An 18,013-nucleotide genomic window follows, 5' to 3' on the forward strand; every position below is an offset into this window, starting at 1 on the left:
GTAGTAATCATTGTGACACAAGATTTCAATATTGCACAAACTCATGTACATCTTAGCTATTTATAGGTATTTTTAGGGCGATATTGAAGAAAATGAATATCTCAATGTTTTCTGGAGAATTGCGATAACAACAGTCAATCAAGATGATAAAACATGTCTTTAAACGTATTAGTTGCATCAAAAAAAATGTGTAATATCTGTTAAAGTGCAGAAATATCACCATATACCTTTCATGTGAAGGTTTTCTATATACATTTCTATCTTTTTGTCAGCTCTTTTTGCAGCATTTTTTTGTACTCTAAACGATAAACTCGATATTTAAACGATTCACGATATCGTCTAAATTCCAATACACTATCCAGCCCTTGTTGCTTCTTCACATTTCGACCGTTTCCCACTCCCCGTATCGTCTGTGCCACTCACCCACGATCATGTTCTTGCAGTGCTCGCAGCTGGTGGTCTTGCGGAACATGTGGTCCTGGAAGCAGTGGTTGACCTGGGGCCGCGCCGGCTTGGCGGGCAGCGCGGGCGAGAGGCTGAGGCAGGGCGAGTGCGAGGCCACGGACGGGTTGGGGCTGAGGGAGGGCGACACCGAGGGCGAGCGGGCGTCGCCCAGCAGGGGCGAGCCGGGCGCCAGCGGGGGGGACGGCGGAGGCGGGTCCGTGATGAAGTCCGGCGGCAGGCGCGCTTCGCTGTTGGAGCGCTGGAAGAAGTTGTCCACGCTCTTACTGCGCATCATGGTCTTAAAGGAGAGCGAGCGCTTCAGCCGCTGCAGCTGCAAGACAGAGACGACAGGAAGTCAGCTTTTGGGTGTTTTAGTGTGAGAAAATATTTGATTAAAATGTAAAATGTTGACATAACTAATAGTTAGAGGACACATTGGTGCATTATTTGTACTGTTATTGACCTTTAAACATCTTTCTTGTCGACAAAAAGCACACGTTTACTTCATGGCCGTGACTGTTTCTCACGTCAAGAATTTTGTTATTACTCCATCTACTGGCTGCAGAGGGAATTACTGGGGAGATAAACAAACCTAGGACTTACAAAACAGTTTTATACATCAAACTAGTGTGAATGAAGCTAAATATGAAATAGAGACGATGTTATAAAAGCTCAAAAAAGTTAATTAAGCAAAGTGTGTATTTTTAAAGCACAACTAGGACCCTCCGTCAAAAGGGACATCCTTAATAAATGAATAAAAATGGAACTTTAGCGATAGATGCCATCAAAGATGAGGGGTGTGTCACGATCACGAGAACCAGAACAGAGTATTAATATTATACTTTATTTATTAAGCCTTATTTTACCAGGTAAGTCCCTTATGCGATCAAGGACTCTTTTTCAAGGGAGAGCGGGGGCAAAGCACACAGATCATACAAAACATTTGTAGGGGAATGGAGATGGACATTCCACGGCCAGATAACAGAAAATCTCTCTTTGAACATTGGGGGTTTTTCGTTCTCCCTGTCTCCCTCACCGCAGGGGAGCCGCTGTGACTTTTTGATAACAGATCTTCTTCTCCCCACAGTCTTACAGGAAGACGCTCCGATGAAAACTGTTTTATGTGATTATGCCATAAATGTTTGAATCAACTCCCTACACCGCATGTTTCACCTTGTGTTACGTATTTTTCCACTGTTTAAGGTTTTATATTCCCAATGCTTGATTTTCGAGCGCCCATCACAGGTGAAAGAAGATGTAAAATGTGTCTACCTCAAGAAATAATGTGCACAAACTGCCAAAAGTGTTTAACGTGTAAATGTTAAAACAGGGTTCAATGTTTTTGCCATTATTATTTACGTTACTCCAGTTTTATTTTCTCGGTCAGGAAAATGTTAAACAGGAAGTTCTCGCAGTAGCGCCCGCCCCTTTTGCTCCCAGCATGCCCTGCGGGCCAGGTATCAAAAGGACGCTCCAAGCTAGAAACGCTCTCTTTGTTCTCCTCTTTGTTCTCTTCTTGTTCTTCTGCTCTTGAAGCTGTCTCCACGGACGCGCTTTCACTTTTCCTTTGTCTCAACAAAATCCGTCCGTCACGTGGTCGACAAGGCCATGCCAGCCCAGGACTTTGAAACCACCTGGAACTACCTGTAACTACCCGGAACTACGCTTAAGCGCTCAACCGGACAGAGACTTTCTTTGCTACTTCGTTTCTTTTCTTTTTGAAGTAATCTACGCCGTTTACGTGGATCAGCGCTACGTCCTCATCTGAGTAAAGGCCGCGTGAGGAGCTAACACGCCGCTAAAGCGTTCTACCGCTAAGGAACTCTCCGTTGCAGCCGCCGCTTCAAGGAGGTCGCAGCACACCGCTCCACGCGACCCCTCGCTCCCCGGCGCAGCCTCCTCCGCTCCCCGGCGCAGCCTCCTCCGCTCCCCGGCGCCAAGGACCTTACAGCACGTCGCAGCCTCCTCCGCTCCACGCGACGCATCGCTCCCCGGCCAGCACACAGCTCCACGGCCGCCGCACGCTTCACGAACCTTCGCCGCCACACCGCTCCACGCGACGCCTCGCTACGGATCTCGTCCGCGGACAAGGACCATTCGGAACGAGTCTCTACAGAACCGTAAGCCGAGTCCATTGCGTGCGGTCCGTTTTGTGGCATGATTTGGGTAGAGCTCAGCTGTTCCTCCTCCCTTTAGCTTCTCACTTTCCCTCTTTTTGATATAGATTAGCATAGACACGTTTGGTTATCAAAGGGAAAACCCTGGTTTAACATTATCTGCATGAAATCTGCTGTTAAATCTGATATAACATCACCTGTGATTTACCTGTGCGCATTTCTGCTCCGGTGTTTTGATTACCCTTTTGATAAATAAACTACACGAAAGAGTTATTGACTATTGTTTGTTTGATTAGACTATGTGTAAGTCCCTGAATCGTGAAACACCCTTCAGACCTTTTTAACGAGCGCGATTAAGGACCGTATCTTAGCTCTTTGGGTTTAACCCTGGTGCCCCGTCTTGTCTCGTTTCTGCTAAGAAATCTTCCTTAATCATAAACTGAATACATGTAGTTTGAGACCCTACACATTTAAGTAAAGTATTATGAAAATAGTCAAATATACTTTGTAATGCTTCATAATAACAGCTCTTTTATGAGCCCTAATAATGCATGAACAAGAAACAAAACATTTATTAAGAACGATTCAGTTAAACTAGTTAAAAGGTTGAATTATTCTTATAAACTGTTGGTTCTTCATGAACTGAGTTATTATTAAGGCTAATTAAAGTGTAGTTCTTGAAAAGTGTTGTTTGCGTAAAGCTGTAAGTATTATTCAGTAAAGCAGGTGAGGTATAACGTCTTGCTCAAGGACACAATGGCAGAATGAGCACTTTATATGAAGAGACGCCAATTCCATTTCCATTTTTGGACGTCCGCAAACTTCTACAGAACATCTTAAAAACCTCCTTCTTTGACCATTGCCATAAATCTTGCTCCATTCAAAATAAAATAATCCCATTTCTTCAGTCTCGGAAGTTAGTTTAACAAATCCAATTACATTACTTGACTTTTCCTGCCCAGTTTGGTGTGTGCTTGGCAGATGGTTATTGTTTTATCGCCCGCGCCGCAGACAGCTTGTTCACCCCATGCATAGAAAACTGTGTGTTACAGCTCGGGCACTTCAAACTCCATGCATACATACATACATACATACATACATACATACATACATACATGCATACATACATGCATACATACATGCATACATACATACATGCATACATACATGCATACATACATACATGCATACATACATACATACATACATACATACATGCATACATACATGCATGCATGCATGCATGCATGCATACATACATACATACATACATACATATATATATACACGGGACATTATGTGGTACAATGAATGCCAGTCAGGCCAGGGTTAAGCTTGGTACAAACTCTGAGCTTTTAATAGAACCGTAATGCACAAGCTCGTAGTCTGTCTTCATCAGCGTAATCCCATCAACGGAAATCTCTTTGGTAATGATGATTCAGAGACGCATTACCCAAAATCTGCTCTCGTCACGCCATCAGATCAGGATCACGCCACAACGTCAACTTTATTCACTTTATGAAGACTTCAGCAAAGGGGGAATTAAAGCACTACCGGACGACGGTATTAAAACTCGACTTAATACAAATGCTGGTTTTGACACTTTGAAGGTTGTTGTTTTCTACTACAGTGTGTTATCGGACTATGACTAAGATAGTAGAAAAAGCTTCAGTTGTAGTCTCTCCCATAGTGGCCAACCTGTACATGGAGCACTTTGAGAAGAAGGCACTGTCCTCATTCTCAGGCATAGCCCCAAAACTGTGGCTCCGCTATGTCGATGATACTTTTGTAACAATCAAGAAACAAGAGCTGGAAACCTTCTCTGATCACATCAATGCTGTGGACCCACATATCAGGTTTACAAGAGAAGACGCTAAGGAGAATCGCTTGGCCTTTCTTGATTGTTCCACGATCAGAGGAGAGGACGGGAAACTCCAAATAGAAGTATACAGGAAACCTACACACACAGACCAGTATCTGCTCTTTGGTTCTGTGGATATTGATCAAATTATTATCAAGTCTGTGTCCTATTTATCATGAGTCAAGACGATCTTGCTGCATATGGGTCACAATGAACTATTCTGTGTATTTTAACTATTCTGTGTATTTTCTAATCATCTGTGGACTAGTCTAAACAATCTTAAAGCGGACGTCAAAGCGAAGGTCAGGCCATGTTTATCAGACCCAAGCAACAGCGATATAAAAACACAGCTAAATCTTGTGAAGAGTCGAATCTCAGCTGCAAGACGAACAACACGCTACTGTTTTGCCTGTTTTTCCATGTTTTCATCAAATAAAGAACTTGAGAACGATCTTCGCCTCTCGCAGTCTGTATAGACTAAACTTCGACAGTTCCAACCACCCACTACAGCACAAGCTGGGTGTGATCAGAACCTTACAACACAGAGCTCAAGGTGTGCCCACCAGCTCAGAGGGCAAGAAGAAAGAGGAAAAACATGTCCGAAATGCCCTCTCAGCCTGTGGTTACCCCGCTTGGGCCCTCAACAGAGTGAAGAGAACCAAGAAGCAGGACAAAAGGGAAACTGAACAGAGAAGGAAGGGTGTTTCTATCCCTTATGTGTCTGGACTGTCGGAAAAACTGCAGAGAATTTTTAGACAACACGAAGTCCCTGTTTATTTTAAACCAGGAAACACTTTAAGACAAAAACTGGTTCACCCTAAGGACAAGTTGCCGACTCAAAAACAGAGCAATGTAGTTTATTCGATCCAATGCAGTGAAGAAAGCTGTAAAGAACGTTACATAGGTGAGACCAAACAGCCTCTACACAAGAGGCTCTATCAGCACAGAAGAAATACAAGTTCAGGACCTCAGAGTGCCGTGCATCTCCATCTTGAAGCCTCTAATCACTCGTTTGAAGACGGTGATGTGAAGGTTTTAAGCAGGGAGAAAAGATGGTTTGAAAGAGGAGTCAAGGAAGCTATTTTTGTTAAAAAAGAAAGACCTTCTTTAAACAGAAATGGAGGGCTAAGGTTTAATCTTCCTGTTATTTATAATGGGTTACTGAACCCCTGGAAAGGTAGAGGACCAGGACCAGGACATTTAGATGCTAATCAGGTACTCAGGGTGGTTGAGCCAGGGTCTCACAAAGACAAAGAGGTTTCTAATAGCCCATTAAGATTCTGAATAGGCTAGCTCGGTAGATACAAGGGGGGAGTTTCTGTTAAAACAAACAACTCTTTCTACTTCAGGAAGGCTCCTCCCAATGGGCGGGTCTTACCACTGAACAGTATTAATATCGGAGTTCTCGATCTAAATTCTGTTATTGACAATGACTCTTGGATGAGAGTCGAAACCTCTATTTTTTCTAACTGAGTCCAGATGACTACAGCTGAAGCTTTTTCTACAATGGAACACTCCTGGATGAATGAGGGATTACACCGACATATGACTAAGATAATAAGATAAGATAATCCTTTATTGTCCCACATGGGGAAATTTCATAAATAGACTAATAGACTATTACCTTATCTTAATTAATTTACTTCAACTGAAACTGTTGTCGCACCTACTCTCGCCACGGTTACCTTTGGTGGGGGAGAGCGTGGACTATGACTAATGAAAGACGTAATAGTTAAAGGTTTCTTGGGTCTCTTAAGATGAACTCGTATACTATATTTTGATTTGGTCCATCTCACTTAAACAAGATCAAGATTTGAACTAAACTGGGATTAAACCGTTGAATCATGTGAATTTAAGAGAACTAAACTAAGTCTACGTAAAGTCAATATTCATCATTAATTGGGCGCAAGGCAGGACCAAAATAGGACCAAACCAGGACCAAAATAGGACCAAACTTGGACCAAACCACGACCAAACTAGGACCAAACCAGGACCAAACTAGGACCAAAATAGGACCAAACCAGGACCCAAAAATAGGACCAAACCAGGATTAAACCAGACTCAAACTGGGACCAAACCGGGACCAAACCAGGGCAAAACCAGGACCAAACAAGGACCAAACCAGGACCAAACTAGGACCAAACCAGGGCCAAACCAGGGCCAAACTAGGACCAAACTAGGACCAAACCAGGACCAAACCAGGACTAAACAAGGGGCAAACAAGGACCAAACTAGGACCAAACCAAAAGCAAACCAGGACCAAACCAGGACCAAACCAGGACCAAACCGGGACCAAACCAGGGCCAGGCACCTCCCTCAGAGCAGTTCTTGGTTTCAATGTGTTCCAGTTCAGAGATGAGAACTGCAGCAGCCAAATCTGTCTCTGAGAAGGTAAAACATTACAACATGCCACGGTAAAACTAAAACACATCAGTGTTTCTCGTAAGCCTGTCCTTTTATTATATCATTATTATATAAATGCATCAGCCGAACTGTACATCGTGTCCGAGACGACGGCGACTGCCTCCCTCTCCCGCACTCTGCTCTCGCGTCTTTGTCTGCCGTCCAAAGTCGAGAAGACAAACCCTTTTCGTACACGACCCCAGCCGCGGCGAGCTGTAAACAGCCTGTCCCTGTAAAGTGATTATGTTTGGCACCGAGCTGAAGAGCACAGACACGAGGGGCTCCGCGGCGGCCCCTCCTGTCACTCCGGCCCCTCTGCCACCAACACGTCAGCCGCAATAAATGACCACATAATCACCCTGAAAAACTCGCACCGTCATTATAGCGCGAGGCCCTGGGGGGTAAATGTCAGCAAAGCAGTGTTTATCTGACCAATCAATGCACGCGAGCCGAGAGGAGCCGGGCTTAAAGGTGAGAGGTCCGAGGGCTGTTGACATGCACGAGGCATTCATCATTGTGACTGGCGGTCGATACGGCGAAACGGGGCTACGAGCGCGGCCGCGAATGTCGATATTAATGAAACTAAACGTGCAATTCTTACAACGGGGCAGGAAGTGGGGAAAAAAAAGCTTGCGCCTATAGGTCTAACAAGAAGAAGCGTGATACTTTTGACACATAGAAGCATCTCTGAAAGTAGCTGAAGGTGCGGAGTGGAGGAAGGCATGTGGATGGAAGTGGGCCACTGTTTATGGACCGGCCCAAACGGAGCGAGCGAGACGGCAACTTGTATAAACACAAAGGGAAGGGAGCCTAAAGAGTTTACCTCAAGGGAATGAAAACGCTCAGGGGCATAAGTGAAGGGAAGAACTCTGCAGCGAGGAGGGTGTCCAAATATGCACCAGGGGAAATGATCATCAGTAGTACTTTTTACTGCTGATTAAACGTTTTTACCCCATGCGTTCTCCTTCGAGCTGCGGCCCGTATAAAACATAAGACACAACCGACCAATTAAATCGATTATTTTTAACACAATACCCATTACAATGCATTATTCGGGTCGATTTTAGATGTGAATTTTAAGAATCGGTTCAGGCTTGATGCAATAAAATAAAATAAATTGTAGCGCTTTTCCAACTTGAAAAGGTTAATCTGTCATCTGCATTGGACCAATCCATCAATGCTGGAACAAGCCGTCAGGACCAGTGTGGGCGACACATTTCCAGATCTTGAGTTAAGCTACTGCAGCAGGAGGATTTTACCCATGTTTATGGGTCGAGTCAGAAGAATCGACTGAGCTACTGTAACAAGAACACAGGTAGTCATAAAACACAGAGAAAGAGTGACAAATTGGACAACAAAACTAGAAAGAACTTCAATAATGCATCCTATTACATTATGTAATGCGCTTGGAAAAACTTTGAAATTGAGAAACATGACTTTAAGAGGTTAAAAAATATATATATTATAATAAAGAAATTGAACAAAACAATGGCCATTACAACCCTCTGATAGATTGTTTTATTAAAGGCGCAATGGACGATTTTTCGGCGAATTGAGAACGCAGGCGGAAGTGCGCATGCGCACTCCCCCGTGCGGACTGATACAACACACACGTGCGTTTGTTTATTAGCTCAACGGAGCGCATCGCATCTCTCGTCTCCCGTAGATTTCTGTCCATTTCTGCGTCAGCTCGAACTGTCTTTCTCCGTCTTCATTTTGCCCCGTACACTGAGGGAACTATATTACGATAGATCCATGCGCTTAGGCACGCGGAAACGTGGGGACGAGCCTGACGCGGCTGCAGGTGAGCGGTAGGTGCGTTTTATGATTGATACGTGGCAGGACAAATGATTTATCCACGCCACGAGGAAATATGATAAAAAATTTGCTGAAAAAATCGGCCATTCCACCTTTAAGGCATATGAATCAGAGCTTTTAATAATATGGATATGAAAAATAAAGGGGAAAGTGGATAATTTTATTTTGACAGCAGAAGAAAATGTACGTGAATCTCAAGAGAAGCACAAAATGACACGTTTGGAGGGAGTTCTGTGGAGAACTGTTGGAGAAACTGTGGCTCCCATGAGCAAACCACTTCAAAATATTGGACAATCAAAAATGAACTACAGACTATTCTTGACATCCCACTTGATTTCAGAACTATGCATTTGGGCCTTACAGCTTCTGCAATGGACACAGTGAATGGATACCTCTGGAACATACTTCTGGCCACAACACAAAAGGCCATGACACACACACACACACACACACACCAGAATATGCCAGACTTTTAGGGCTTTTTGTATATTGTCTTTTAACTTTGATTGTCTCTCTCTCTGCGTCTTGTTCTGTGTTCCTTTTATGTTCTTTTATACTGTTCAAATTGACTCACTAGTTATTATCCACTGACATGAACAGCCACCGCCGCCTGTCGCCGTCACGTCAAAGCCCCGCCGCACACACCGCACACACCGCACACACGTACCACCGAGCAGACAGCACTCATCCCAGTTTGAAGAGGCCGGTCAGATGAAGAGATGAGCTGCTGAGACACACTGTAAAGCCGTGCACTGCGTTTCATCACACAAGCCCCTCGCAGCCGGGACTGTAGGTGGTCCGAATATGTGACTATGCCCCCAGCCTCTGTGCGTCCAAATAAACCCGTGTGACCAGAGGCGTAGTGTCTGCATTAGCGCTGAAACTGTGAGTCATTTTCTTCCTCCTGAGCTCACCAAGAGGAGCTGTGTTTGTAGATTGTAGACATTATCTGCAGCACTGTCCCTAGGGTCTATTGGGGGACATTTGGTGAACCTCCAAAATGGTTCAGAGGGACAAAAGGGTCTTCTGTCAGAACTACACGCTTGCCTTATACCAGATCCAGGCCCCCCAGACGTTTGAATACGGCCCGCGAAACACTTCTAATTTATATTTGATCATTTCCCATATAGTCCCACTGTCCTACCAGTGTCCAGTCAAACACAACATATTCAAGGGTTAGATGGTGGTGGGAAATTAGGACCATTATCAACAATAAAATAACTAAATATGATCTTTCAAATATCCAGTCTACAAAATGAGGCTGATAACAAAACGTAAAGCCCTAAATTACCCTATCCTAACCCTAAAATGTACTCTACATGGTAATATTCATGTACTCTGTATGGTAATATTCATGTACTCTGCTTGGTAATATTCATGTATTCTGCATGGTAATATTCATGTATTCTGCATGGTAATATCCATGTATTCTGCATGTATTCTGCATGGTAATATTCATGTATTCTGCATGGTAATATCCATGTACTCTGCATGTATTCTGCATGGTAATATTCATGTACTCTGCATGGTAATATTCATGTATTCTGCAGGTACTCTGCATGGTAATATTCATGTATTCTGCATGTACTCTGCATGGTAATATCCATGTATTCTGCATGTACTCTGCATGGTAATATTCATGTATTCTGTATCGTAATATTCATGTATTCTGCATGGTAATATTCATGTATTCTGCATGTACTCTGCATGGTAATATCCATGTACTCTGCATGGTAATATCCATGTATTCTGCATGTATTCTGCATGGTAATATTCATGTATTCTGCATGTACTCTGCATGGTAATATCCATGTACTCTGCATGTACTCTGCATGGTAATATTCATGTACTCTGCATGGTAATATTCATGTATTCTGCATGTACTCTGCATGGTAATATTCATGTACTCTGCATGGTAATATTCATGTATTCTGCATGTACTTTGCATGGTAATATCCATGTATTCTGCATGTACTCTGCATGGTAATATTCATGTATTCTGCATGTACTCTGCATGGTAATATCCATGTATTCTGCATGGTAATATTCATGTACTCTGCATGTATTCTGCATGGTAATATTCATGTATTCTGCATGTACTCTGCATGGTAATATTCATGTATTCTGCATGTACTCTGCATGGTAATATCCATGTATTCTGCATGGTAATATCCATGTATTCTGCATGTACTCTGCATGGTAATATCCATGTACTCTGCATGTACTCTGCATGGTAATATTCATGTACTCTGCATGGTAATATTCATGTATTCTGCATGTACTCTGCATTGTAATATTCATGTACTCTGCATGGTAATATTCATGTATTCTGCATGTACTCTGCATGGTAATATCCATGTATTCTGCATGGTAATATTCATGTACTCTGCATGTATTCTGCATGGTAATATTCATGTATTCTGCATGTACTCTGCATGGTAATATTCATGTATTCTGCATGTACTCTGCATGGTAATATTCATGTATTCTGCATGGTAATATCCATGTATTCTGCATGTATTCTGCATGGTAATATTCATGTATTCTGCATGGTAATATCCATGTACTCTGCATGTATTCTGCATGGTAATATTCATGTACTCTGCATGGTAATATTCATGTATTCTGCAGGTACTCTGCATGGTAATATTCATGTATTCTGCATGTACTCTGCATGGTAATATCCATGTATTCTGCATGTACTCTGCATGGTAATATTCATGTATTCTGTATCGTAATATTCATGTATTCTGCATGGTAATATTCATGTATTCTGCATGTACTCTGCATGGTAATATCCATGTACTCTGCATGGTAATATCCATGTATTCTGCATGTATTCTGCATGGTAATATTCATGTATTCTGCATGTACTCTGCATGGTAATATCCATGTACTCTGCATGTACTCTGCATGGTAATATTCATGTACTCTGCATGGTAATATTCATGTATTCTGCATGTACTCTGCATGGTAATATTCATGTACTCTGCATGGTAATATTCATGTATTCTGCATGTACTTTGCATGGTAATATCCATGTATTCTGCATGTACTCTGCATGGTAATATTCATGTATTCTGCATGTACTCTGCATGGTAATATCCATGTATTCTGCATGGTAATATTCATGTACTCTGCATGTATTCTGCATGGTAATATTCATGTATTCTGCATGTACTCTGCATGGTAATATTCATGTATTCTGCATGTACTCTGCATGGTAATATCCATGTATTCTGCATGGTAATATCCATGTATTCTGCATGTACTCTGCATGGTAATATCCATGTACTCTGCATGTACTCTGCATGGTAATATTCATGTACTCTGCATGGTAATATTCATGTATTCTGCATGTACTCTGCATTGTAATATTCATGTACTCTGCATGGTAATATTCATGTATTCTGCATGTACTCTGCATGGTAATATCCATGTATTCTGCATGGTAATATTCATGTACTCTGCATGTATTCTGCATGGTAATATTCATGTATTCTGCATGTACTCTGCATGGTAATATTCATGTATTCTGCATGTACTCTGCATGGTAATATCCATGTATTCTGCATGGTAATATCCATGTATTCTGCATGTACTCTGCATGGTAATACCCATGTACTCTGCATGTATTCTGCATGGTAATATTCATGTACTCTTCATGGTAATATCCATGTACTCTGCATGTATTCTGCATGGTAATATTCATGTACTCCGCATGGTAATATTCATGTATTCTGCATGTACTCTGCATGGTAATATCCATGTATTCTGCATGGTAATATTCATGTACTCTGCATGTATTCTGCATGGTAATATTCATGTATTCTGCATGTACTCTGCATGGTAATATTCATGTATTCTGCATGTACTCTGCATGGTAATATCCATGTATACTGCATGTACTCTGCATGTATTCTGCATGGTAATATTCATGTACTCTGCATGTATTCTGCATGGTAATATTCATGTACTCTGCATGTATTCTGCATGGTAATATTCATGTATTCTGCATGTACTCTGCATGGTAATATTCATGTATTCTGCATGTACTCTGCATGGTAATATCCATGTATACTGCATGTACTCTGCATGTATTCTGCATGGTAATATTCATGTACTCTGCATGTATTCTGCATGGTAATATTCATGTACTCTGCATGGTAATATCCATGTACTCTGCATGGTAATATCCATGTACTCTGCATGGTAATATTCATGTATTCTGCATGTACTCTGCATGGTAATATTCATGTACTCTGCATGGTAATATTCATGTATTCTGCATGTACTCTGCATGGTAATATCCATGTATTCTGCATGTACTCTGCATGGTAATATTCATGTACTCTGCATGGTAATATTCATGTATTCTGCATGTACTCTGCATGGTAATATCCATGTATTCTGCATGGTAATATTCATGTACTCTGCATGTACTCTGCATGGTAATATTCATGTATTCTGCATGTACTCTGCATGGTAATATCCATGTATTCTGCATGGTAATATTCATGTACTCTGCATGTACTCTGCATGGTAATATTCATGTTTTCTGCATGGTAATATTCATGTTTTCTGCATGTACTCTGCATGGTAATATTCATGTATTCTGCATGGTAATATTCATGTACTCTGCATGTACTCTGCATGGTAATATTCATGTTTTCTGCATGTTTTCTGCATGGTAATATTCATGTTTTCTGCATGTACTCTGCATGGTAATATTCATGTATTCTGCATGTATTCTGCATGGTAATATTCATGTACTCTGCATGGTAATATTCATGTTTTCTGCATGTTTTCTGCATGGTAATATTCATGTTTTCTGCATGTACTCTGCATGGTAATATTCATGTACTCTGCATGGTAATATTCATGTTTTCTGCATGTTTTCTGCATGGTAATATTCATGTATTCTGCATGTACTCTGCATGGTAATATTCATGTATTCTGCATGTACTCTGCATGGTAATATTCATGTTTTCTGCATGTACTCTGCATGGTAATATTCATGTACTCTGCATGGTAATATTCATGTTTTCTGCATGTTTTCTGCATGGTAATATTCATGTATTCTGCATGTACTCTGCATGGTAATATTCATGTATTCTGCATGTACTCTGCATGGTAATAAACATGTATTCTGCTTGGTAACATCCAGCCTCCTCGTCGCTGTGCGTCTGCCGTTTGTCTTCATCAGGCGCTCGTCCTCTCATCGAGATCTGCTCTTTTATGAGGCTAATGAAGTGCATCCCAAAGGTCAGAGGTCGTCTAACAGTCTCCTGCAAAAAGACACGTGCGAGCCAAAACGTGCCGCTATCACAGGCACAAAACACAAATCTACTGTTCTCTTTAGAGCGCGGAGAGACGGTGTAAAATGTGTATCCTGATGTAAAAAAGTAGATTTTTGATCAAGATAGAACTGAATTGAGACCAAATGCTTAATGAAGTTTGTACAAATATCATAGACATCTTTTTGCATCTTTATTAGAATGTTTAGGCGCCGCAGACTCTCCACAGTCAGTGTTCTGCCGTTACCCACAATCCCCCTCTGCCTCCTTCTGCAACAGGCTTAATCATATCGCCATATTCCCAAAAGTAAATGACGATGTATCATGAGCAATGTGAGGGTTGAACATCAAAAAGTAAAAAGAAGAAAATGAATTTGTATGAATAGATTGTAGAAGTGTGATTTTTACAAACATCAGACGTTTTACCCATTAGAAAAAAGTCAAACTGTTAACTTTTTAAATCTTTTCCCCTTTGACACAAGCGTAACACTATAATAACGACACTTATTCCTGCCTTAGTAAAGCATGAACAAAGACTCAATTCATAGACTTTATTAAGAACAATTCACGCTTAGTAACTGACAAATACCTTTTTTAAGTAGTTGTTGTCATTATAAAGTGGTGGAACCTTTTATCAATAAGTCTAAAACATGTGAATATTTCTGTGATGGACAGTTCTAAAAGAAGAGCTCAATTTCACACTTAAACCCTTTTGATTTCCTTCTTATATATATTTATTAGATATAAGTGGCTTAGTAAAAAGACGGTTGCAGGTTCAATTCCCACATCTTTCTGACCAGAGTTTATATTTATGTTCTGTTTAAATAAATGATCTTGAAAGCTTTATGGCAACATACTGTACATGTACTTCACCTTCACCCGTCAGAGAACTCTCACTCCAACGTGCAACGAAAACACCTTTAATTGTCACTAATTAAGATGATTAAGTGCACTTTCTATACGAGCTTTAGTGGCTTCTAATCAGCGCGGAGCCCGATATAGTCTCTCCACGTTAGAGCTCACAGCGGCGTTCGCTTCAGAGCCTCCATCGTTCTGCTCCATGTTGTAATCTGTTTACATTGTTTGGGGCGCTGGCAAAGACACGCCCCTTTCCAGTACAGCCGGCCCACACTGGTCTGGGAGAGATGAACGCTTTTTGAACCGTTTTATTTCACCTTTAACTAACTTTGTTTAAGGATTCGTGGCTATTCTCCAAAATAAATGATAATGTTAAAAATAATATTAATAATAATAATTTTCAAAAGAATAATAAAGAATAATACAATTAATAACAATAAAAATAAAAAGGATAAGAATAAAAAATGTAAGAAAAATAATTAAAAAGAGTAAAAAAAATACGAATGAAAGAGAATAAGAATAAAAAGAAGACGTAGAAGAAGAAGACGTAGAAGAAGAAGAATACATAGAAGAATACATAGAAGACGTAGAAGAAGAAGACGTAGAAGAAGGCATAGAAGAAGAAGACGTAGAGGAAGAAGACGTAGAAGTAGACGTAGAAGAAGAATACGTAGAAGAAGAATACATAGAAGACGTAGAAGAAGAAGACGTAGAAGAAGAATACATAGAAGAATACATAGAAGACGTAGAAGAAGAAGAAGAAGACATAGAAGAAGAAGACGTAGACGTAGAAGTAGACGTAGAAGAAGACGTAGAAGAAGAAGAATACGTAGAAGAAGAATACATAGAAGACGTAGAAGAAGAAGAAGACGTAGAAGAAGAATACATAGAAGACGTAGAAGAAGAAGAAGACGTAGAAGAAAAAGGAGATGAAGAATATGTAGAAGAAGAAGAAGTAGAAGAAGAAGAAAAAGAAAAGGAAAAAGAAGAATGCACTGGGCACACAAGGTCGCCTTACAACAATAAAAGACATAACAGTAATGCAAAACTTCACAAACACACTCCTCCTCTTTCTTCCCCATCTCAGTCCGGACTCTGGGGACTGACAAAAAGAAACTGTCCTGGGAACAAACGCCATGACTGCATTTTTATTTAGTTTTTACCCATCAAAACCTTCCATTTTTAGAGCTGGAAGCAATACTTGAGGCTGTCTCTGTGGAGGTGCATGAATCATCCGCAAACTAAGACCAAGACGCTCTGAAACTATGACGGCAGTTTCCCAAGGTTTTGAATTTCAAGCTCAATGCTATAAAACATTAAGGCAGATATGAATTCATCTTTATTGCTATTGCTATTGCGTAAAGTTGACAGAGAGCTGCAGGAGATACAGAAAGTTCGAGTCTTCCGGGAGCTCAATCTTTCTTATCACTGTTTTTTGAAGCAATAATAAAATGTTGCCATAATGTAGAATTCAAGGGGTCAAAAGTATGGGAAATCAGATACTAAATCGATTCTAAAACTAGTGTTGAAAGATACTCATTTGAGCAACTATCAATGCTGGGAAAAAAGCACATAAACAGCACAAAATTTGACCTTTCTTGTACAGTTTTGTCATGATTTTGAGTTTCATCAGAACTAGACTTAGACCCCATGGTAACAAAGAGAAAGTACTAGTATTTGTAGCTGAAAATAACATCATATTGACTAAGAAAAGTGGCATAGAACTTGCTATTCTGAGCCTTTGCCTTGAAATCGAGTTGTAAATGTTAGAATCTGATGCTTACGTTAGAGTTGTAATACATTTCAATGAACACGAAGCTTTCTGATTGGGTCTTAAGCCCTCATAAACATGGACTGTGACGTCAGGAAGGGCATCTGATGTAAATCCAATGACAGCTCTGCATGCTAAACACCACATGCTATTGAATTGAGTTAAAAAAGACGATGTTCAATTATTACCATCTCTGATTTATTTACTTCAATTTATATCATATTTGCTGTTAGAGTCTGTGTGTGTTTTTATTGAGCTATAAAAAGAGATAATAAGAGATAATCCAGCTGTAAAACCAACATTGAACATATCCTTCGCTCTGGCCTGTTATCGGTGTGCAAAAGAACACCAACAGGAAGCTCTGAAGTATTAATGGGATGCTGCGCGGTGCCCACAGGACCACGCCGAACAACAAAGCGCGCATCCCACCGGAGCGCCATGATGAGAGCCGTTTATGGCCACGACACGCTTTGATGTTTTAAACCATTCGCCCGCAACAAAAACAATTATGTTTCCGTGCAATCTTTTCTCTGTCGGTGCCTTCAAATGATCAAGGGTCCAAAAATGTGCAGCACTTTGTAAAGCAAACATGCCAAATATTTAAACGATCCTAATTACTACTTACTCTGAGCTGATCCTGCGTTTTGGAAATGGCTTTAAAACTACATTCAGCGTTAACTTGAAGCGTTTAAAGTCAATAGTTTAAGTAGCTATGGTATTTTATTTTGAAAGAAGTGAAAGTTGAACATTATCTAAATACCTGACGCATAATAACCATATTTTGAAGTAGGGCTGTGGTTGTGACTAGTCGACCATTCAAATATCATTTAGACCATTTGTAATCGTTATACGGTTATACGGTTATACTGTTGTACGGTTATACACACTGAACGTCAAAAGACCTTTCATAATAAAAACTGAGGCTGAAGCCGTCGGGCGCTGGTGCAGAATGCCCTCAGCGACAGAGGCTCATTTGTGCCAAATGCTGTCAGTTTATTAAGTGAGCACTGAAGTATCTCATTATAACCTTTGAATGCAGCACAGCCTTTATAATATGCATTTATTGTGGAGCGTGATGGACCGATTGTGTCATGTCAGCAACAATAATACACTTCACACGCCGTCAGTCACCACATTACTACCTTAAAAACCTATTTCAAAAACCTCAATAGACAATAAAGAGTCAAATAATTGAAAGAAATAATCATTGGATAATCGTGTACCATTTTTTGTAAGTTAAGTAGTACAATATTAAAGTAGCAGCACCTATTATAGAACTTGAAAGTGTATTTTGAAGTCTTAGTCTAGATCCACAGATTGAGAATGAAAGTGTCCAGATGACTACAACTCAATATTTTTCTACAACGTATTTGAAGAGGCAGTTTCTTTAAAATGCATGATTCTGGCTCTCAGCACCTTTGGACCTACAGTTTGAGCACACTTA

At 40.7% G+C, this 18,013-nt stretch overlaps 1 protein-coding gene across 1 annotated transcript in view; it reads right to left on the reverse strand.

The window, feature by feature from the left end:
- LOC140358191 (SH3 and cysteine-rich domain-containing protein 2-like) overlaps positions 1 to 18,013 on the reverse strand; it is a 79,827-nt gene that overhangs the window by 41,458 nt on the left and 20,356 nt on the right. The window contains exon 2 of the mRNA XM_072442878.1: positions 424 to 775. Within this exon, the coding sequence (XP_072298979.1) occupies positions 424 to 775 (352 nt within the window). The remainder of the gene's footprint in view (positions 1 to 423; positions 776 to 18,013) is intronic.

Source organism: Eucyclogobius newberryi, unplaced genomic scaffold (genome assembly GCF_026437365.1).
Source record: "Eucyclogobius newberryi isolate DKJ021-1_F unplaced genomic scaffold, fEucNew1.0.hap1 SCAF_13, whole genome shotgun sequence".
In the NCBI taxonomy this organism is placed as follows: Eukaryota; Metazoa; Chordata; class Actinopteri; order Gobiiformes; family Gobiidae; genus Eucyclogobius; species Eucyclogobius newberryi.